The 23,566-nt window shown below is 49.8% G+C and overlaps 1 protein-coding gene across 3 annotated transcripts in view; it reads left to right on the top strand.

Moving 5' to 3' along the window:
* Nucleotides 1–11,097: 11,097 nt before the first annotated feature.
* Nucleotides 11,098–23,566, top strand: part of GLYCTK (glycerate kinase) — a 32,158-nt gene continuing 19,689 nt past the window's right edge. For 2 of the 3 annotated variants that reach the window (XM_034776410.1, XM_034776407.1), the window contains exons 1-3: nt 17,199–17,292; nt 20,363–20,777; nt 21,220–21,371. In XM_034776410.1, the coding sequence (XP_034632301.1) occupies nt 20,404–20,777; nt 21,220–21,371 (526 nt within the window). In that variant the 5' untranslated portion in view covers nt 17,199–17,292; nt 20,363–20,403. Of the gene's footprint in view, nt 11,220–17,198; nt 17,293–20,362; nt 20,778–21,219; nt 21,372–23,566 lie in introns of those variants that run through there. The other variant, XM_034776409.1, reaches the window with a different exon arrangement.

Genomic DNA, 23,566 nt, shown 5'->3' with positions numbered 1-23,566 from the left:
GAAAATAATTCCTAGACCAGATCTGGTAGAAAAACATCCAGTTGTGAGGTTTCCAACAAACTTTGTGACAGACACATGGGAGCCCCTGATATTAACATAATGGGCTCCTGCCTCACGTCTGAACTGGAGACCAAACCCCAGAGGAGAATTTTTCAAGGAGTTATGGGCAACTGAGTACAGGGTTATCCTGGAATTCGATAGATAACCTTAGCTGAAGGGTCTGCTACTTCCAAGGCTTCTTTGCCCTGCATGTTGCTGAAACTAGCTGAGTGGGCCTCCGCTGTATCAGGCTGGTGACCTTTTATTCTAAGTCACAAAATTTTGCGGCTCTATTACTTAGCCTATAAAAGTAAGCATAAAAAAGTCTGGATAACAATGATAAACCTATGTAATAGATCGGGGGATGTGGGGGTGTTCCGAGAATCTGACTTTGAAGGGCTTTAGATCAGTGGCTCTCAAACTTCTTTGATTGCACCGCCCCTTCTTTGTGTCTGTAGTAGTTTACGTGCCCTCCTCTCTCCAAAGTACATATATCAATATAATACATTTCACTTGAATCAGTTTCGGCTTCTTTGTTTTTCACTTGAGGGTTTTTTTTTTTTTCCTGTTGCACGAATGAGCCAGTGATCCATTGTAATAAGAGCAAAAGCAAAACTGCAATTGCAGTCCGTGCTTACAATTAAATGAGCACACCGCATCGTAGCAGATTCACGTACAGATGGCCATGACTTTGTCTAATGCTATGCAAGCTTAACAAATCTGTGAAAATGCACAGCGCCATCTAGAGTCGAATGCACAGTGCCACGTGAGGACCTGATATATCTGGAGGAATCAGCTTTGGTAGTTATTCATCGCTGTGGGTAAAATGTGCACAGTACGTTTTTTTCCTAAAGCTTCTCAAACTCCCCCAATGCATTCTCCTCTCCACCCCCCAGTTTGAGAATCTCTGCTTTAGATTGTAATAACATTTTCAGTGCCTTACAACCCCTAAGCACCTTTTGTAACCCTCTGACCCACCAGCTGAGAAACACTGAACTACCTCATTACTGAGTCATGACTTCCTGTGAACATGGAGCTGAACAAAAACCCTGGATCTCAACATCTCTGACCCTTGGAAAAAGTCTCTCTCTCTCTATTGGATCAAGTCAAGTGCACACCCTCCCCCAGCCACATGTGAACATCCCCCAACCATGGGGTAGATTGGCCTGCAGTTGGCTGCTTGGAGGATTGGGCTGAGGAGGAGCTGTGCTATTTGAGTATCCCGCTCTGCGCATCCCACTCTCTTGGCATCATCAAGTAGGCCACAGACAGTTTGGAAACTGCTGCCCTAAGGCAGTTGGTAAGATGTCAATCCTAAAGTGTAGCTCAGCATCTCCAAGAGAAATCAGACCTTAACATGTGTGTGTAAGAGGGCTGAACATTTAGGGATCTGATTCTCCACTACACTGCACCACATGTAGCCACTTAGCTCAAATCATCATGGTAGCATTTTACATCTAGTCAGCCCTGGTGTGAATAACTACACAAGGTGCAGGGCAACAGAGGATCAGGCCCCTTATCTTCACCTTGTAGACAGAGCTCTGCAGTGAGAATTGCACTAGCAAAACTGCAACCCATCCCAGTGAAAAGACAGCATCTTAAAATGGGCCTGGAAGTCAGAGCCTTTTTGGGGAGAGCTGGCATTTCGATGTGAATGTTCCCGCTGGCGCTTGGGGTCTGTGCTGGGATGGCAGAAGCAGGAGGGACTGAATGGCTTGACACTGGAAATGGAATACAAAGGATTTCACCGCTCCTGGTAGGTTCTGGTTTTGAATGTAGCTGAGGTTAAGGTGACCATCTGGTGGCTATTTGCTGATCCTTAGGAAAGAAGTGTGTGGTCTCAGTCCATCACCCTGCAGACAGCTGCCCCTGTCACAACTGCGACTGCAGTTGGCGCTAATTGCTCCCCTACCCATTGCTGGAAGTCTCAGCAGACAAATGAAGGCTGGAACCGAGCCAGAGACACTCAGTTACTCTCTCACCCCTTGATCTAGTTCCTCCAAGTCTGGGGGGAAGCTCATTGACAGACAGTGAAGGGAGCCCACACAGCCATTGCCGGTGTCAAAAGAGGAGAGCTGTCAGCCGGCACCTGCATTGGGAAAACAACATCTTTACAGAGTGAGGAGCATTGTGATGGGCTGGGACTGGGGAGCCGGGGGAGAGAAACTCAGCTACTTGAAACACTAGAACCTCCTGCTGGCTGATTTCACCCATGACACTTGCCTGAGAGCAACCACAAGAACAGCCCAGAGCAGGGAGCTACCTGCAGGAGATACCTGCCAGCCCTGAAAAGCCAAGGCCCACGAAGAGTTAATGCCAGCTGTTACAAATGAGCCAAGTATATTTGGCAGTTTCAGAGAGGCGAGGGTGGGCGTGAAGCACTATAGCATTCCCATTAACTCGAGACGGCTTCTCTAAGCCCACAAAGAAGGGCCCAGATTTTTTAGTCAATATTAATTTTACACTTGGCACCACAGGCCCGTGTGAACTGCTGGGTTCACAAAGGGGTTGTCTAATAAACAGACTATAGAAAATCAGCAAAGTGAAGATTGAGTTCATTTTCCCTGGCACTGAGAGTATAATAGCAGCGGGGGCTGCTGAGGGCAATTGAAACTTCAGAGCTGTAATGAGGGATAAGAGGGCTATGTGCAGCAGAGGGGAATTTGGGTCTCAGGTGGATACTGGTAAGGGGGACAAAAGAATATGGGATAGCTGCAGGTTTGTGTAGGGTGGAGGAGAATTTGGATCTGGAATGAAGGACAGATGAGAGGATTGATATAAAGCAGCAAGGGGGTGTGGAACTAAGAGACAAAAGCCACTGTGCTTCCTGCAGATGCACCCTAACCCCGATTCCCTCTGAAGTAGGGTTCTGAATTTGAAATGGACCTGGCCTCCTGCTGCCTGTCTGTAGCACTGTCCTCTTTGTGTCACCTTCCTGGCTGTATTACACAAGAAGACCTTGTTTCCTGGTGACTGTGAGAGAGATTTCCCATAGAATCTCAGACTTCTGGCTTATCTCTTTCAAAACTACTGCTATTAGAAAAGTAAATACTGTACCAGGCGGGGCAGACTTTCTGCCAGAGAACCAGAGACGACTGGATCTCTAATAGATCTAGAGGAGGTTCTCCTGGCACTCAGGGTAACTGCAGTGGAGGATCACATTGGTTGACATACTTCTCCATTCACCCCACTTTTAATCAAGGGAGTCTGCAGGAAAATATCTTGCTTTACTCGGCCTTATTGCCAGCACTAGGCATTCCAATCATATGATCGATTAATTTCAATCTGCTTTTATTGTAACAAAGCTGCAGGCACTTAGGACCTTCATGGTTGTCACTGTGCTACACACTTTGGAGACTCAGCTTCCGATTACAGCAGAGATGGAACTTGTCTCAGAAATTATTGGCTCCCCCACCACCGCTGGAGAGGAAGGAGTCTGTTAGCAGTAGTGCTGGCTTAAAAACTGAGTGCATTTTGTCCACAACTTTCCCAAATAGAGCCATTTTTAATTCTTTGGATTTTTCTGCAGAAACCTTTATCACATTTATTTTCATTTTCTGTTTTCTAAAGAAATCTTTTTTAAAATTTCATTTATGAACATTTTTTATTTGACAAAATCCCCCTTGGGATTGAATAACCATTACTGACAATGCAACCCTTGCAGAGACCGAGCTGTGCAATCCCAGGCCCTGCTCAGACCCCTCTGTCATCATCCTTGTGCCTGCTTTTGGGGAAGATGTATTAAATTAATGTAGAATTGGAAAGAAACCTTTTCGAGGCCTGGCCCATATCAGCCCCTGTCAGGGATTGAACCCACAACCTCCTGATCAGAAAGTTAGCCATAGACAGTATATCAACTAGCCAGCTACTATGCTACTGAAACCTTTTGATTGAAAGAAATTTGTAAATTAGGTATCAAGCTTTTCTTTGTCTTTTGAAAAAAAGTTAACAGTACTATAATTTCCCCAGCTCCTGTACTGCTTTGAAGCTGGGAGCTTTCATAGCTAAAGCAAGCTGCCTTTTCTCTATGCCAATACCGTGAGCTCAGGCCCACTCATCCTGAGCATAACTGCTATACTTGGCATATTTTGTGACTCCACAGCTTTTAAAGTTCACCGGCACCTGGGTTCTCCCTATATTTCAGGAACATGTCCCACAGAAAACCTGAAGTCCACGGTGAATGAACAAACCTCAGACCATCTAGATAATTTCTCTTCCCTTCTGTATCACTACTTCTCTGCATCTCTGTACAATCATTAATGCAGCCTCTCATTTTATTTCGGTATTGCCTTGAAATAGCTGTTTAAAGGTAATTTTATTTAATTGTAACTTTTTCCTGCGGTTCTATTTTTAACTGCGCTTGCTGCAGCATTAGCTTGGCGCCTAAGTGGTGAGATAATAACCAGAGGCGTGATCACTCTCGCAAAAGCCACACCAGCCATTCTCAGCTCCTGCGGGGAAAGGCCTCACCAATCATCCAGCCATTCACTGAACAACAGTGCTATTGCTGTCCTTCCAGAGTGAAGGCCTCATAACATAAACCCCGCTCCTGCCCAGCCCTCCTCAGCCCAATGCAAAGAAAATGCTTCTTCAATGCAAAGAAAAGGCCCATCCATCTGAGCTACTCACTCCACTGGCTAGGCAGAGTCCTCTCCCGCATGCAGACGATATTGGCAGAACCTTGCCAGGCTAGGTCAAGGGTGAATTTGAGATCCATCCACTCCAATGACAAACCAGTGGGGCATTCACCGTTCCAGTGGAATGAATAGCTCATCCCTTTAGCGCAGAACTAAATCCCAATGACCATTCAGGGGCTTTGTTGGTGTCTATGGTGCCTGCATGGTTCAGTTCAGTACTCTTGCTTTTGCTGTCTGTCTGTCTGTCTAGCATCATTTGTCTTATGCCCTGGAGAGTTACTCCTCTGAGGGATGGATTCCCCTTCCGGGGTGTTCCTTGAAGAGTGGGCCCAAGACCTTCCCTAAAGTGGTTCTTTAGTAGCTGATGGAGTCACATTAAGGATAAACCTGTCCCAGTCTCTGAATTTCCACAGAGGTTTGACTATGGAGGGAATGTAGCCACTCAGAGGGGCTGCCCTCACTATTCTCTGTGGCCAACATCCTTCCTCACAGATATTTAGGCACCTCATTCCCGTTTAAATCAATCAGCCTTTGAGGAGCTGAATATGTGTGCATCACCGTCCCTTTGAGGTCTATAGCCTTCTGGAGCCCTTTAGCACTCGCAGTTAGCAGCCAGTCCAACGCCCCAGAATGGGTAGACAAAACTGGGAGATTCCAACCAGCAAAAGCAGTAAGTCTGCTGATGGGCCATGTGTCCTCCTTGCCCCATGGTGCTCCCATGCTTTATTTCCAGCTCCCTCATCCCCCTCTTTGCAGCCACCATCGTTCTAATAGAGACCTGTCCAGGAGACCCACCTGCACAGTTTCGGCTTTTGTAGCACAAGGCCTTTGTTGCGATGAGGGCAGGCTACAATGGGAAATGAAAGGAGTGATATGAGGAGCAGTTGTTCCCCAGGTTGGCATGGCAGTAGCATTTCATGTGGGACTCAACCATCAGGGCCGGCTGGTGGAAAGGGGTGTCAGGACTGGGGCCCTGTCTAGCCAATCCCTCCTTTACCATCAGCTTCCCTTGTCTTTCCCTCTCTTTAACTCCATCAAAGTCCCACTCGTACCCTCTTCTTTTGATCTTGGCTAATTCCAGTGGTGGGTGGGAGGAGCTTTCTTGGCCTTTGTCTATAGTTTTCTGATGTTCCTGGGGGGAAATCCTCTCTGTGGAAGCTCCAGAGGATAAACCCTTTGCCAGGGTTCGGTGCAGAGTTGCCTGAGGGACCTGTTGCCAGAGATTAAACCTATTCCCATGGATTCCTATATCAGAGCAGGGCAGTCATGAGGACTGAGGAGATGGATGGAGCCAGAAGCGTGGGGCAGGAGAGAGGTGATGGAGCCAAATATGTGAGTGGAGGGGTCAAGATGGCAGAGCGATGAAGGAAGAAGACATGGAGACAGACACCTGAGGGCACAGCTCTGAGAAATTAAGGAGAGGGCCTGTGTTTTCACCGCAAATATCCTGGCATTTAGCCTCTGAGAGCTCTGAATTAGCTAATACTTGTACTATTAGTGCCTGTGTTGGGATTCAACTAGCTGCACATCTTTTGCAGTGTCACTGTTTGCAGCAGAGGAGGTTTCTGAAGAACTGTGGTCATGTTTACACTTACAGGTATTATCTTGACAGCATATAGATGTGAAATTCACCTTTGCAAAATGTGGTGGGAGGGCCCCACCTCGTGGACAAAGGGAGAACTTCACTTAGTGTTTTCCACAGTGAGAGCCCCATGGGCTTTGGGTCAGGCCCTGGGTGACACTTCAAAGGGTAGATCAAGGGATCTGTTCAAGGATAAAGGAACAGGGAAGCTTCAAATTCTTCCCCTCTCCTGTCCTTCCCCCTTCCTTTGCTCTCTCAATACCCTTTAGCCAAATCCAAAGGCAGAGGAAAATGTACCCCAGGCCTTGCTCTACAGAGTCAATGGAGGGATAAATCTGGTATTGTGATGCCCTTTTTCAAGGTAAAAGGAAGATCAGAGAGAGAAGAACAAAACAGTTGTTACGATCTGTCAGAGGGTACTCTGCCCCTGTAAGGGACAGCAGGTTGGGGGCCAGCCAGCCCTGTTCAGAGACAGAGCCTCTTTCGGAACAGTTATCTGAGCCAGGTAGAGGGGATTAGCAGCTGCAGCTGGGAAGGGGTGAGGTGATTCCTATAAAGGCCTGAAAGAGGAGCTGTAGGAAGCAGGCTGAGTTCTGTGGCTGGTTCTCTGCAGGTCCCTACATCCTGCTCTGGCCAGGGGAATTGTTTGGGTTGGGTGTTGCTTTGTGAGTTGTTTGAAGAATGAACTGTGCTTGAAGGAAGGGCAGTGTGGTGGTAGCTCTTCCTGGCCTGGGGAGACAGGCTAGTAACGTGTAGAATCATAGACTATCAGGGTTGGAAGGGACCTCAGGAGGTCATCTACTCCAACTCTCTGCTCAAAGCAGGACTAATCCCCAGACTGATTTTTTCCCCATATCCCTAAATGGCCCTCTCAGGGATTGAACTCACAACCCTGGGTTTAGCAGGCTAATGCTCAAACCACTGAGCTATCCCTCCCCTGAACCAGCCTGTGAAGTTATACTTCAGACTTGGACTATACTGGTGTCTGCCTTGGTCCATTTGGGGAACTAAAGTTGTGCTGTCTATGGAGCCAGCTCATGTAGTACTAGTAAGTAGCTCTTGGCTCCTAAAGCTTGCCTCTCCAAACCAGCTCTAGATCCTTAAAAATTCAATGCCTGGTTGAGGAATATTTTATTTGGCTTTGCCTTGGGGAGGGGAGCATTTTCCCCCAAGGTTCATTGGTTTGTTATAAGCCAGGGGTTGGCAACCTACGGCACACGTGCCAAACACGGCACGCGAGCCGATTTTGAATGGCACGCGGCTGCCTGCCGCGGTTCCGACCCCCAGCCGCACTCAGCCCCACCGCTCTCCCCTGCTGGGGCAGGAGGCAGAAGCTCTGTCCTGCAGCTTCTAAGCTCCCACCCTCCCCCGCTTCTTCCCCCAGCCGTGGTGCAGCCTGCTTTCCTGCCTCTCCTCCTCTCCTTCCCTGCGCTGGCCCTTGCAAAGGGAAGAGTGGCAGCGTGCTCGCTGCTCCGCAAAAGCCCCGTGGCCCCGCTCTCCCGGCCGGAGCTCCAGTCAGCGCACGGCAGCCCCTTGCTAAAGCCGGCCCTGGGTAAAGGAGGCAGAGAAGAGGTAGGGACAGGCCTTGGGGCAGGGGGTGGAACAGGACATATCCCTTCCAGCCCTCTGCCATGAGCCGCTCAGGGCAGAGGGCAGGGGGCTGGCAGCACCCCCACGAGCCAAGCACCCCAGCCCTCTGCCCTGAACCTCCCCCACACCCAGCCTTCTGCCCTGCACCTCCACACACACCCCAGCCTTCTGCCCTTCCCCCCCAACACCCAGCCCTCTGCCCTGACCCACCCCACCCCCAGCCTTCTGCCCTGCACCCCCCCACTCCTCCAGCTCTCTGCCCTGACCTCTGAAGCCCCCGACACCTCCAGCCTTCTGCCCTGCACCTCCACACACCCCCAGCCCTCTGCCCTGACCTCTGAAGCCCCCCACACCCACCCTTCTGGGAGTGGGGGGGGGGGCTTCAGAGGTCAGGCCCCACTCAGCCCGCTGCCGGTCTAGGTGAACAGAACACCAGGCTGGCAGCGAGCTGAGCAGGCTGGTGGCGTAAGATCAGCATTTTAATTTAATTTTAAATTAAGCTTTTAAAATATTTTGAAAACCTTGTTTACTTTACATACAACAATAGTTTAGTTATATAATATATAGACTTATAGCGAGAGATCTTCTCAAAAACGTTAAAATGTATTACCGGCACGCGAAACCTTAAATTAAAGTAAATAAATGAAGACTCGGCACACTGCTTCTGAAAGGTTGCCTAGCCCTGTTATAAGCTGATTCTGAGGAGAGAACCAAAGTTTGCATTAGCCACCTTCCCTGTCAGCATAGCCTGCAGTTGTAGCTCTGCTGTGAGCACTGTGCTGCTCGGGACTACGTACTTTGCACTGGGTTCCCTTCAGACTCTTCGTTTCTAAACAGCCTAGTTTTACGAGCTCTCCAGCCTGACCTCAAGAAACAAGGCGCAGTTTATTAGCTGCTCAAACTGACCTGGCTCTCTCCAGTTTCCTTGTCACTATTTTAATGCTTATAATAAAATATTTAGAAACTGAGCGTGGTGCTGTTTGCCCACTCCATCATGGGAGACAGAAGCAGCAATGGCACTTCAACATGAGGGGAATACAGGGCTTTCTGGGAGCATGAATCCATCCAGCCTATATCTAAAGCAAACCTGCGCCATTTGCACCAGCCTTTGAGGTCTATTGTCCCTTTCCACGAAGACCAAGGAAGGAGACAACTTCTGCTGAAACCCCCAGGAGATTTGCCGTGTAGTCCTCTGAATAGTCTCCTCAGGAAATGGATGGGGGCAGGTTTGTCGTCCAGTGTGAGCCCCCGAAATCAAAAGTACCCTGATTTCCTCAGAGAAATCCTCACCATGTTGGGGCATCTCTGGATGAATGGATCAGTGTCCTCTTATGAGGTGCCGCTGTGCCTTCCTTCCACATATGCCACCTTAGACACACCCACTCTGTGCCTCTTCTGCTGGGTTAGCCAAAAAGAGAATCTGGTCCTACATCTGAGACCCCCAACCTCAATGAGTCCAGCCCCACACCAGGCACTCTATACCCACCTCCTTTATTCGCAGCAACTGGGGGACCCCATACAGACCCGCCTAGGGCTCTTAATGATTTTTGTGATTTATTTTAAAGGTGCAGCTTTAATTCTATTAAACTATAGTCCCTGCCACGCTCAGATACTAAAGTGCCTGGAGGGTGCCTGTATAGACCCTAGTACTGGTCCCAATATAGACCCCAGTACTGGTCCCTGTAAGACTCTAGGATTGGTCATAGCGCTGGTCCAAGTATAGACCCCAGAACTAGTCATAGTAATTGTCCCAGTATTGACCCCAGTATTGGTCTTAGTAAGACCTCAGTAATGGTCCCCATACTGGACCCAGTAAGATCCAATATGGTTCCCAGTATAGGCCCTACAACTGGTCCCAGTTATGGTCCTAGTATAGAGATCAGTAGTTGTCCCACTAAAACCCCAATACTGGTTACTTTACTAGTCCCAGTAAGACCCCCAGAACTCATCCTGTGACCAGCACTGAGTTCTATACTGGGACCAGTACTGGGACAAGTAGTGAGGTCTATACTGGCACCAGTACTAGGGTCTATACTGGGAACAGTACTGGGGTCTTACTGCAACCAGTACTACCAACTATACTGGGATTGGCACTGGGACCTGTACTGAGACCAGAACTGGAGTGTATACTGGGACTAGTATTGGGATCTTACTTGGACCAGTTCTGTGACTAGTACTGTACCACTACTAGGGTGTATACTGGGACCAGTACTGGAACTGGTACTGGGGTCTTACTGGGACCAGTACTCGGAACAGTACAGGGCTTTACACTTGGACCAGTACTGGAGTCATAGTGGGACCAGTATTGTGACAAGTAATTGGGGGTATTGCTGGGATCAGTGCTGGGATCTTTCTAGGACCAGTACTACAACCAGTACTGGTGTCTGTACTGGGACCAGTACTAGGCTCTATAATGGGACTAGTACTGGGAAATGTACGGGGTCTATAATGGGACCAGTACTATGGTCTTACTGGAACCAGTACTGAGATCAGTACTGGGATCTGTACTTGGGACCACTGCTGGGATCTATACGGGGATTAGTAATGGAGTTTTACTAGGACCAGTACTGGGGTATATTCTGGGACCAGTACTATGGTGTTATTGGGACCAGTACTGATCTCTTACTATCAGTACTGGGAACAGTAATGGGGTCTATAAAGGAACCAGTACTATGGTCTCACTGGGACAAATATTAGGATGAGTTCTGGGGTGTCTACTTGGGACTAGTACTGGGGTCTGTATTGGGATCAGTCCTAGGGCTAGTGTTCTGGTTTTACTGGGAGCAGTATTAGGGTCTATACTGGTTCCAGTAGTGGGACAAGTACTGGGGGTCTTACTAGGACCAGTACTGAGACCAGTACTGGGGTGTATACTGGAACCAGTAGTGGGGACTCTACTGGGGCCAGTGCTGGAGTTTTCCTGGGACCACTACTGGAACCATTATTGAGGTTTGCACTTGGACCATTACTGGAGTGTAGTGGGACCAGTACTGGGTCTGTACTGCCACCAATGGTGGGATCTTACTGGGATCGGTCCTGGAACCGGCGACATAGGAGTGTGATGAACCAGAGCCGCTACCAGCCAGCACATGAGAGATTAAACATAGTCTCTGTCCTGGCCCAGATAGCTCCGCCCCCTTTTGCCCGCAGCCAATGGCAAGCCTGGAGGGATGGGACAAGGGGGGAGCCTGACTCTCTTCTGCTGGCTGGGGACGGGGTGGAGCTTCCTGCTCGCTCCTGTTCCGGTGCGCGCGCGGCCGCTGCCAGTTTTCACCTCCCTGCGCGGGGAGTCCTGCTCTGCCCGGCCGCGGAGGCGCCTGATTGGCCAAGCCCGGGACGCTGTCGCCTAGCGGGGCTCCGCCCAGACGCTGGTAGGAAGTAGCCTGGGGCCCTGCAGTTGGACCCCGTGCCACGCGGGTCTCCCCCGCCCCGGCCTTACAGATGGTGGCCCTGCTGCAGCCGAGCAGGGTGTTGGGAGCCACAGGCTCAGGCTGACTGGTCCTCCAGGCCGCCGTAACAAGGGACCAGTGCGGGGGACACCGGTTCCAGAATAGACCCCAGTACTGGGCCCAGTAGTGCTGGTGTCTGTACTGGGACCAGTGTTGCAGGCTTACTGGGAAGTCACTTAGAACGAATCTTTATCACGCCTACACTACAAACTTCAGTTGACCTATATTAGTAATTATGTGATAGCTCATGTCTGCATTGCCCCTCCTGTCAGCACACCGCATCCTCGCCAGGAGTGCTTCCTCTGACTTCAGAGGGGCAGTGAGGGGGCTGAGACAGGGCCCTCCCTAGGCATACGCAGAATGTGCAGCTGGGTAGGGCATTGTGACATTTGGGGCACCAAATTGCCACAAATTTCATGGTGCCCTAGGCAGCTGCGTGCCGCATACGCGGCAGCACCAGCTGTGGCGGCCAGCCTGATCCTCCGGCTGGCCCCCCCGTGGGCTGCGCCCACTGCAAGGGGCAGGGCTGTTCCTTGGGGGGTGTGGGGCCTGGGACAACTCCCGTTGCCCTGCTTTAATCTTCCCCCTTGCTCTGCCCCTGGCCTGCCCCCATTCCACCTCCCCCTCCCCCCCCCCCCCAGCCTCTTGCCCCAGTGACCCCGCACTCACCGGCAGTGGTGGAAAGCGGAGCAATCCGGTCCCAGGGCACTCCACTCCGCTAGCTCCCAGCCGCGTTGTTCCGCTTCCCACTGCCGGTGAGTGCAGGGGGTGGTCTTTCCCCCTGCCGGTAGGTGGGGGGGAGGTGGACCCCTTCCCACAAACCCCCTTCCCTGAGCAACATCTCTGGAGTGGGGGGAGTGGAGCAGGCTGGGTTGTTCTGCTTCCTGCTGCTGGCACCAGGCCCCCCGCTAATCCCCCAGGCCACCCTGGGCCTGTGGGGCCCCTCAAAGTGGCCCCCCACAGCTCCTGCCTCCCTGACCCTGCAGACTTTGAGCGCAGCCCAGACCTTCAGCGGAGGGGGGCAGGTGTTCGGGCTGCGTAGGGCACCATAATTGGTAGGGATGGTCCTGGGCTGAGAGCTTGGCCTCTCAGCTCCAGGTGCAGATTCCTAGCTGGCCCCATCTCAGCAAGAGTCCCCCCACCGCCCAGTGGTGACAGCCTGAGCTGTGGGGCTTTCTTGTCAATTTTTTGGCTCAAGCACCCAGCTGTGAAATTGAAAAGAATGACAGACAATGTAAGTAACCCGCAGTGTCTACACAGACACTGGGTCACCCTAACTATGCTGACATAAGCTCTATGTCTCTCATGGAGGTGAAGTATTATGTTAGTGTAGTAGGGCACTTACATTGGGGAGAGCAAGGCTGTAGTGAATGTGGTCAGATGTTGGTTGTGTGTGTGTGTGTTTATTTAGTGTGCTGTTTTAGCTCTGCAGAGATAGCAGACCTTAATTAAACTGCCCAATAAATTCATAGACTCAGTTTTCAATGAAGGTACCCAGCCAGGTTTATTGTCGACAAAGCATGGTAATAGCACCTGGCAGACTCGACAAGGATACTAAGATATGTATGCTCGTGAGAATGGACGCAACTCAGTTAGTGGTGGGACTTTCCACTGCTCCCTAGGCTGGCTAAAGATACTCCTTTTGAGATACATTTTTACACTTCAGTACAACCAAGTTAGTACTGCTCCTTTGACATAGTTAGTTACTGCCCCCTGACGTTGCTAGGTATTGCCCATTATTTTGCACATGTTGGTTTGATCAAAACATTTTTATTACGTACAGGCAGTCCTCGACTTTACGACATTCGAGTTACGATGAATGCGCCACTTCTACTTTGACACCCTGATTCGACTTATGACTATAGGTTTTGAGTTTATGATGCTTGGTCCCACAATGGAGTAGATTGTGGTTCCGAGTTCCGACTTTATGACTTACGACATAATTGTAAGGAACCAATTGTGTCGTAAGTCCGAGGACTGCCTGTACTGTTATTCTGACCTTATTTTTTAGAAGTGGTGAGTGTGTTCCTGTTATCCTTGGGAAATGTTTTTGTACCATCCTTGATATTTAGATGTTTTGGTACCACTTGACATCGGGATGTGTTTGCGTAAGCACTCTGTGACTAGCATTTCTTAAGGATGTGTATTTCTGCAATAGTAGCCCTGTTCTTGCCAAATTCTATGAGCAGGTCCTGCCTTATACCAGGCCTCTACTACAAGGGCTTATATCTTCCTGGTTACATTGCATACACTGACATAATTAGGTCAACGTAAGCTGCCTTATGTCAGCCTAACTCTGTAGTGTAGACCACACTGAGACAGTTCCTTGTCCTATGGCAGAACACCCATGGTAGTGCTGGAAAAGGAGGAAATGTACCCTGATGATCCATGACTTCAGTGGGAGGAGGGTGTGTGATAGTGTATTTTATGCACCAAAGAAGAAAGGGGAGTAGCAAGAGTGTGTAGGAAGCTCTAAATTAAATTAGACCATCCTCTACTTTAATTTACGCATTCTTACACCTTTGTCCAGTCTCCTAGGATGTAAATTACACTAGTTCACACTCCCTTAGACTTAGATTACTGTCTGTCTACCTAGCTATCTAATACTTAGCCCTGGTCTACACTACCAAATTACTTTGGTATAACTTCGTCAGTCAAGGGTCTGGATTATTCACACCTCTGAGCAATGTAGTTATACTGATCTAAGCGCCAGTGTAGACAGCGCTATGTTGGCATGAGAGCTTCTCCTGCCAATGTAGATACTGCCTCTTGCGTAGGTGGATTAACTAAATTGATGGGCGTCTCTCTCTCTCTCTCTCTCATCAGCTTAGAGCACTGGCTCTCAACCTTTCCAGACTACTGTACCCCTTTCAGGAGTCTTATTTGTTTTGTGTACCCCCAAGTTTTACCTCACTTAAAAACTACTTGCTTATGAAATCAGACATAAAAATACAAAAGTGTCACAGCATGCTGTTACTGAACAATTGCTGCCTTTTTACCATATAATCATAAAATAAATCAAATGGAATATAAATATTGCACTTACGATTCAGTGTATAGTATATAGAGCAGTATAAACAAGTCATTGTATGAAATTTTAGTTTGTACTGACTTCGCTAGTGCTTTTCATATAGCCTGTTTGTAAAACTAGGCAAATATCTAGATGAGTTGATGTACCCCTGGAAGACCTCTGCATACCCACAGAGGTATGTGTACCCTGTGTTGAGAGCCCCTGGCTTACAGCTGCATCATGCATTTTAAGTGTAGACCTGCCCTTAGATTACACTTCTTACCCTGATACCTGACTGCTGGACCCATCCACCTGAATCTGTCTCTTTGCTTGCAGAGTTTGGTTTGATTCCAATTCCTAGTTGTTATCTAAGTTCATGAGAAACAGTCTTTTGACTGTAGTTTATCATCACCAACTCCCCTCCCTAGAAGATGGAAGTTGGGATCTGAGGTTTTTGGTGTCTTGTGTTGAGAAAGTTAATCATGGAACTTGAAGCTGGTGGGCAGCTGCAGATTGAGGAGCTTTATGAAGAGCGAGCGCTAGATCTTATAATGTTAACTTATGCAAATTAATATGCAGATTGGGGACATCATTCATTAATGGAAGCTCAGGAAGTTTTCATTTAAAGGGGATTAATCTAAACCCCTTGCAATCCTCCTTCAATCCTCACTCAGAACAGGCAGTTCTCAGGATTGTTTTCCTCCAAAGTTTAATGTAGACTCTTGGACAACTTTCTGAAAGGATGCACACCAAATCAAACTTTCTGCTAGGCCAGGGGAGGGCAAACTATGGCCTGCGGGCTGGATCCGGCCCATCAGGGCTTTTAAGCTGGCCTGCGGGATTGCCAGCCCCATGGGGCTAAGGCAGGCTCCCTGTCTGCCCTGGCCCCACGCCACTCCCGGAAGCGGCCGGCACCACGTCCCTGCGGCCCCTGGGGTGGGGAGAGAGGGAGGGGGAAGAGGGCAGGGAGCTTGCCTTAGCCCTGCTGCATGCTCCTGCCACCCCAGAGCTGCTTGAGGTAAGTGGCTTGGAGCCCACACCCCGAACCCCTCCTGCACCCCAACCCCTTGCCCTGAGCCCCTTCCCGCATACCACAACCCCTCCCACACCACGCACTCCCTCCCGCACCCCAACCCCCTGCCCTGCATGCAATTTCCCCACCCAGATGTGGCCCTCGGGCCAAAAAGTTTGCCCACCCCCGTGCTAGGCAGTGGGGACTGAGGAAGTGTGCAAGGTCTGGGCCATGGCAGGGCCTCGGGAATGTGACTTGGTCATTTCCACTCAGGCTATCATGGCTCTAATGCAGAATAAAAAAACAAAAAGGGCACAAGAAAAATTAATATTGGAGCGTTCTTAAAATGGTGCAAGAATAACATCTTTAGTATAAATCACCATCTTCTCCAAGATCCTCTCCATCAGCCCAGATGAGTGGGTTTATTTCCCCAACCAGCAGGTGGAGAGAAGAAAAACCAGATGTGCGATGACATAACTTCCCTTATGCTAGGCATTGGCTAGCTCAAGCAGCTAAGTCATTTCCAGACCCATAGTTCCCGATGGTGCCCTAAATGGCAGCATTTAAACTCCCTTTTTTTGCTGGGCTAACTCTGAAATAGACATACTGTTGCCTTTGTTTCTAAAGCCCTGGTGAAATTAATAGGATTTCAAAGAATATCTGATGAATCTTGTTACTCTGACTTGTAACTGATGTCCATTGACATTTAATAGCTGGTGGCTGGTATCAATAAATAAAAAATAAGTGGATTAATCAGCTCATTAGTAGCAACCACTAACTTGGGCTGATAGGAAAGGGTGTTACACAGCGAGACCCCAATGCTACTGTGCCCATGTTGAATTCTGCTCTTGGTTACGGTAGTGTAAATTTGGAGTAACTCTTAACATCAGTGGAGTTACCCTGGGTTTATACCAATGTAAAAGAGATCAGAATCTGGCCCATTATGGATTGTGCTTAAAAAAAACAAACCCTGTTGAAAGCACTGGAAAGACTCCCATTGACATGAATGGTCTCCTTGGGTCAGGTCCTTTCTTGCATAAACATAACCTGAGTTCAAAGTGCAGAAGACAGATTTACATCACTAGTATACCACAAATAGTATACCAAGCAATGTTAGCAATGTAATTACAGGTGCTCATAGGCAGATTGCTCTGCGTCTGCATTGTCTGTCATTGCGATCAGAGGTAGAAAACCTCAGTGCTGTTCAGAGGAAATACTTCTTTGGTCTCTGCTGCTGCCTGATTGCATACTTCCAGTTCCAAATGAGGTGTGTGGTTGACTGGTCAGTTCATAACTCTGAGGTTCTACTGTAGTTAATTATGGTCCTTCCTTTGAATCAACAGGATGCTAAATGTTCTGCTGTCATGACTCGGGTGTCCTGTGCTGGATCTTTTGCCTTCAAAAAAGCTTTTACTGCTCAAACAGCAGAAATCATCACAATGATACTGGGTTGATCAGAGATAGGAGTCTCACCAGTGCTAAGGCTGCTGTTTAACTGGTTATAGCATCTGAGAGATTAACAGGGTCGGAGGGAAGGAAAGGGGGAAGCAAGCTCCCATTGCATTCTCATCCTCCTGGGTGACCCACCAAGGGAGCTCCTTTAGGCCCTCTTCCCTCCACCCCTGTTATTTCACTTTGAAATGCTGTTGCCCTCAGCACTGAGCAAATTCTTGTTATTTCTCTCAAGCCCTTGTTCCACTATGGGGTTCGATCAGCACGCACAGGCTGCTTTGACTATCAAAGTCTGTGGGTTTGGAGGCTCTTAATGGGGGCTCTGGGTTTGAGCTCCTCAGTGCCGGAAAGAGGCGCTGCACTGATCTGAGCTCAGAGGTGCTTTAGGAGGGCCTCACTCTCTTAATTATTAAACCTTTGTTACCTTGTGGGAGTGTTTCGATAAAGAGACCTCTGGACTCTTGAGCTCTCCTGGAAGAGCATTCACTTGTGCATTCTCTGGAGGAAGACGCAACTGGAAGGTAATTCTAACCCCCATCCCCTGTGACAGGGTGTACAAGTCATTTAGTGCCTCCAGCAGGGTACCTCAGCCTTACCACCTCTCGTCCTAGTCATGGCCCAGCTCTGAATCAGACAGTGGTGTGGTTTTCCTGAGTGAATTCCCAGCAGGGAGAGGCTCCGTGTGTCGAGGCAGCCAAGCGTCGCTAAGCCTGCCTGGGCTCAGATCCTCAAAAGGCTGAGCTACTCTCACGAGAGGCAGAGACAAGAGTTTTGCCAGCTGGAACCCAGAACAGGGCCTGCTTGAGACAGAAGAGCTGCCATGCGTCCATTGTTTGGTGTTTACTGATTGCTAAACTGCATGAAGGGAATTTGGCCAGAGACGTGGCTGGGTTCTCTCGTTTTGTTTATCTGGGCCACCCGTGAATTCTCCAGCTGCTCACACCCCACTCTTTATTGTGTTGGGGGATAAAATGTCCTCTTTTTTTTTCCCCCCCCTAAATGGAGACCATCTCACAAAATAGGGTGGCCATTTCCTCTGTGGGATCTGCCCTCGAGTGTATTCAGGCTGATGCTGTCTTGAAGAACTCTGCCTGTTACGTTCCCTGTTTAGTGGATCATTGTTATTTCTGAGCGCTTGTTCACATACCACATTACTTCCATGGCAAGCGACGGTGTGACTCTACAGCGTGCCAGCATGCTATGCAACAACTTGCCATGTGACCACTGCCACAGTGCAATGATGGTACCAGAGTGCTGCATTCTAGGACTTTCACTGCGCTGTAGGGATGTCCACATGGTGAGCTGGTGGAAGTGTGGTGCTGTGGTGCCGGACTCACACCCAGCAGAGCTGGGCTTATTTCTCAGCTTTGCCACAGACTCCCCTTTTGACCCTGGGCAAGTCACTTAGTCACTCCATGCCTCGGTTTCCCATGTGTAAAATGGAGTTAATAGCACTTCCCTGCCTCACGGGGATATTATGAGGTTACATTAATTAATGACTGTGAGGTGCATAGCTCCTATGAAGATGGAGGGGGGCATATATATATCTAGATAGGTTATGCATGAAACAGGGTACTCTTTAACTTCCTCAGTGTAGTGACGTTACAGTGTCCCTCTGGTGTTTGTCAGAGACACATAGCTGCTCAGTGCTGTTCTTGGAGCTCCGATGTCAGCTATGCTAGCAGCATGTTCATTCAGCAGTGCAGCATGTTCATTCAGCAGACCTTGATGTTTGCAAAGAAAGACCTTGGGCTCAGTTCAGTGGCGAAGGCACTCGCCCAGGTTTATTGTCAGCAAAGCACGGTACTTGTGCCCTGTCTACCGGGTCACAGGGACACTAATTCATGTATGCCTGTGACAAAGTAAAGGCTCAGTCAGGACACCAGGATTCTGTCCCCTTGGCCAACATAAAGCTGCCCCTCCTATAACTTCTCCTTTTATACCTCGATACAAACAAACATCACTCCAGATGATGTTAGTTACCACCCTTACACCTTGTACCTGCTAATTCGAGCAAAACATCCTCCTCTGTTATCTCGTCATCCCTCCTTATCTTACGGGGGTTTCGGTGTGTGCCTGCAAAATCTCTTAGGAATTTGTTTATGTAGGTACTTGAGAATTCTCGGTGTTTTTGTACCATCCTCTCCGGTCAGGAATGTGCTTACTTGGTTAGCCGATACCTGGTGTGTTACTATTCTGCCAAGGCCAGGCCCGCTTTGTTTTACAGCCTTTGGTTCATACTGCTAGTTATGCCTCAGGCTCCAGTAAGGCCTACAAAAGCCAGTTTAAGTAGATCAGTCTGTTCAGTTTATCAGAGGTGTCGAAGTGCCTTCCCAGGGAGAAAATACCAGGTATTAAAAAGCTCTTTAATCTAGCGGAGAAAGGCACAAGAAGAACCCATGGTAGGAAGCAGAAGCCAGAAAAATTCATATTAAAAATCAGGCACACATTTGTAACAGTGAGTTAACAAGCTACCAAGGGAAGTGGTGGGATTCTCCATCTCCTGATGTCTTCAAATCAAGACTGGCTATCTGGAAGATCTGCTCTAGTCAAGCATACAAGTTACTGGGCTCAATACCCCTGTGCTGATGAGATGGAGTTTCCCTCCCAACTTGACTGTTATTGAATGTGACCCAAATGTTTATAGTAGGCTACTGTCTTTACACTGAACTGGCCAGGAGTTTTGCCTGGAGGAGGAGTGCAGGATTGGGCTCTGTAAGCATACAAGCCTGTCTGGTGTCTGAACATGATTTTAAAGAATGATGAGCCAGTAATAAAGCCAAGAAATTGGAGCATTTTTCTGTCTTCAGTAGATTTGCTTTTTATTGTGAAAACCCCCATGACTGGCATCTTCTGACATAACCATCATCAAGGAGTTCAACCAGCCACAAAGATGCTGAGCCTGTTATTTTACCATAGGCTCCATCAGACACTATAGGAAGGAAATGAGTAACTAACAGTGAATGATCTAAGATGAGCTTTGGGATACCACAGTGATGAGGGGCTTTGCCTTAGCCAAAAGGTGGGCTGGGGGCTATGGTCTATCTGAATCTTCCCCCGGAAGGGTAGAGAACAGCCTGCAAATGTTGGGAACTCATTAAGAAATGAGTGAGTGAAAGTAACGGGCAGTGTTTGAAATCTACAATGAACCTGAAGTTAGCCAGCAGACGTTCAGCCCTCGCAGGGGTTTGATGGGGTTGTAGGGAACATTAGGGGGATGAGGGGAGCTGAGAGCCATCAGGTTGTCTGACTGTTAACCCCCCAAATGGCAGAAGTCTGAAAATAAAGGAAATACAAATGCTATGGTGCTGTCTCAGACTGCTGGGGAAGGGTGTGCACTGCAGATGTGGGTAGCATAGTGGATTTACCTGTGCTGGGAAGCCAGATTTCCATACTGTGGGCCAAATCCAGAGCTTCTTAGTTAGCTCCTACTCCAGGCACACACTCATTGGCTTCCATGGGAGTTTTGCCTGAGTAAGGCTGAGTCCTGTATTGGGTTCACAGCTTGCTAGCTCACCACTTTCCAATTGAAAGCCCCACCTCTTGCTGGCTGAGTAGTTAACTCCTAACTATTCCTTCCCCTCATTACAGGACATGGCTGACTGACTGCTAAGAGACAGCGTGGGCCAGACATGACCTCCGCTCTCAAGGCCCTGCCCAACATCCACAGAGCCTGCATGATCCCAGCCTATCGGGGCCAAGTATCTCACCCGCGCAGTATGTCTCTCTGGGAGCACGGGCTGCACCTCTTCCGCAGCGCCGTGGGTGTCGTCCTGCCGGCCCCCATGCTGAGAAGGGCCCTGGTGCTCAAAGCAGATGGCTGCCCCAGGCTGGTCGTGAGGGACCGGGTTTTCCCTGTGAGGAGGAACCTGTATCTGGTGGGCTTCGGGAAGGCTGTGCTGGGAATGGCAGCCGAGGCAGAGGAGATCCTCGGGGACCACCTAATTCAGGGGGTTGTCAGCGTCCCCCATGGCATCCGGGCATGCCTGCAGCAGGCGGGAATGGAGTAAGACTGATAATGCCCGGATATTCTGGTGGGAGGGTGCAGAGAAGGGTGGGGGACAGGCAAATACGAAGACCCAGGCTCCTGCAGAAATGTCTGCCTGCCATATATTTTCCCCTTTGGGTCACTGCTGAATCCCTCTTGGATCCTCTCCACCTTTCCCAACTTTAACCCTTGACCATGGGTGCAAGACTCATGGCTCAGCTTGACTGGTCTCCATCCCTCTTTGTGGGCCATCAGATCTGTCCTTGGGGCTGTGTGTGCTGCCTCCATAGTGTACCCGACCCCGTGGGGGAGAGACCAGGATCAGCAAAGGAACCTGGATAAACCTCAGTCACAGGGCCCTCTCTTGTCCCCCAAATCCCTCTTGTGGGAGTGGGGCTGCCAAGCGGGCTCTGGATAGGTGTACGTTTCAGTGGCCTGATCATCTTTTTAACCCCTGCAGGGAGATGTTACTGAAGCCTCACAGCAGGATCCAGGTCATAGAAGGAGCTAAGCACAACCTCCCTGACAGAGAGGCTCTGAGGGCAGCCAGCATGATTCGGGAGCTAGCTGAAGGCCTGACAGCTGACGACCTCCTCCTTGTGCTGATCTCAGGTAATGTCTGGAACCCCAGGAGCGGGGAGTGAGTTCTTGTGGGACCCTGTTGCTGCCATCAGTTGTTGCCCTCCCTTCTTCTGCCCCATCTTTCCTCCATTTATCTTTTCCCTATCCTGGCTTCTTCCTTTCCTCGTGAATGCAGGAAACAGATCCAGAATCATGCCTGGCAAACTAGGTCAAGTTGCCTGTTACAAAAGAAGATGAGGAAAGGCGTAAAGTGGGTCAAAGCTGTTCCCATTGCGACTCCCACACCGGTGGCAGCTCACTGCATTCATTCACATTTCTGTACCTGGTCTTCTGGCAGCAGCCGTGAGTTGGCAGCAGCTTGGGCCCCGGGCAGACACACTTCTCTCGAATCACACCTCTCAGAGGAACTTGTCACAAGGATTTCACTATTGATTCCTTGGTCTAGAATCTCCCTCCTCCACCAGCTGTTGCTTTGTGCCCTCCCAGGCAAGAGGTGGCTGCATTCCAGCAGGGCTGTGTGTGAAGAGTCGAATGCGTTCTGGGATGGGAGATGCTATATTATTCATTAGAGTGTTGACACACCAAGTATTGGGGCCAGCCAGTTGTGTTGCTGTTTCTCTCCCTCCGCCCACAGGCCTTGCCCTGTGGTTCGCTGCTGTCGTGCCTGCAATATCAATCCACAGTACATGCAGTTTGAAGCAGCAAGGCACCGTGTTGCCAGGTGGTGGTGCCAGGCAATCAGAAAGCACTGCTCTGTAAATATAAGCCCATCCCAAGGCAAAGCACTGAGGAGAGGCTGCCTGAGCTGTATGGAGGTCTGGATCCTGGGGCCCAAGTCTACTCTGAGTTACATCGGGTTGACACCATGAAGTCAGTGTAACCAGTGTCTTGTATTTCCATGTTTGTATTTGTAAAGACAGACTCTCCTGGGTCATCTGATCACACAGCCATGTAGATGCTTTCTTCCCTCAGAATGGGAGGTGCCCCGTGCTTAAATTTGGGCACATAGGCTAGGGCAGTGGTTCTCAACCAGGGGTACACAGAGGTCTTCCAAGGGGTACATCAATTCATCTGGATATTTGCCTAGTTTTACAACAGGCTATGTTAAAAGCATTAGCAAAGTCAGTACAAACTAAAATTTCATGCAGACAATGACTTGTTTATACTGCTCTATATACTATACACTAAAATGTAAGTACAGTATTTATATTCCAATTGATTTATTTTATAGTTATACGGTAAAAATGAGAGTTGCAATTTTTCAGTACTAGTGTGCTGTGACACTTTTTTGTATTTTTATGTCTGATTTTATAAGCAAGCACCTTTTAAGTGAGGTAAAACTTTGGGGTACACAAGACAAATCAGACTCCTGAAAGGGGTACAGTAGTCTGGAAAGGTTGAGCCACTGGGCTAGGACAGCAGAGCTCAGAACTGCAGGTATAGGAAATGCAGGTGCTTGGGCATTGTAGTGAGTCGGTGTGGCTCCCCTCCTGTCCAGAAGAGGGAGCCCACGTGCCGGCACCAGAGTGGGTGGGACCACCACCGCCTGTCCCCGCCCCCCGGAAGTCAAGGGGCGGGACAGGAAGTATAAAGGCCAGCCGCCAGAGCTCAGTTGGTGCCCAGCCACCGCAGGGAGCAGACGTGCGGCCGGGAGCTCCTGGCCGGGAGCTCCTGGCCAGGAGACCGTCGAAGACCGGGGCTTGGACCCTGGCTGGCCTGAGCTACCCCGGGCCCGCTACGAGGAGGAGCCGCCGGAGCCCGTTCACGCCCGCCACTGGGAGAACCCCTGGGAACCGGACCCCACTAACCCTGAGGGTGAGACTGGACCCGAACCCCTTCGCCCCTGCTGCTATCCAGAGGAGCCGCCTGAGGACCATTGGCCGGACTTCCCGGCAGAGCTACCAGACTTGCCGCCGAGCCCGGGCAGAGAGGAGCCCATGGAGATGGACTGGCCCGATCCCGGCGCAATGAACGAGGTAGGCTTTGAGGGGGATCACGGAAGTAGCCCGGGGATAGCCGACCCCGGTCCGGCTGCAACTGAATGTGAGCCTATGTCAGTGTGTTGCGGCCTGGATACCCCACTGACCAGCAGCGGCAGCAACCGCTGTTAGGGCCCCGGGCTGGAACGCAGTGGAGTGGGTGGGCCTGCGTTCCCCCCTGCCACTCCCTGCACGGGTGGCAGGCTTCCCCCTCACCCAACGCTCGGCTACAGCAAGCCTAGGCGT

The sequence above is a fragment of the Trachemys scripta genome, chromosome 7, assembly GCF_013100865.1.
Source record: "Trachemys scripta elegans isolate TJP31775 chromosome 7, CAS_Tse_1.0, whole genome shotgun sequence".
Classification (NCBI taxonomy): domain Eukaryota; kingdom Metazoa; phylum Chordata; order Testudines; family Emydidae; genus Trachemys; species Trachemys scripta.
Note: the sequence above shows the minus strand (reverse complement) of the source record. Positions and strands in the feature narration are given on the sequence as shown.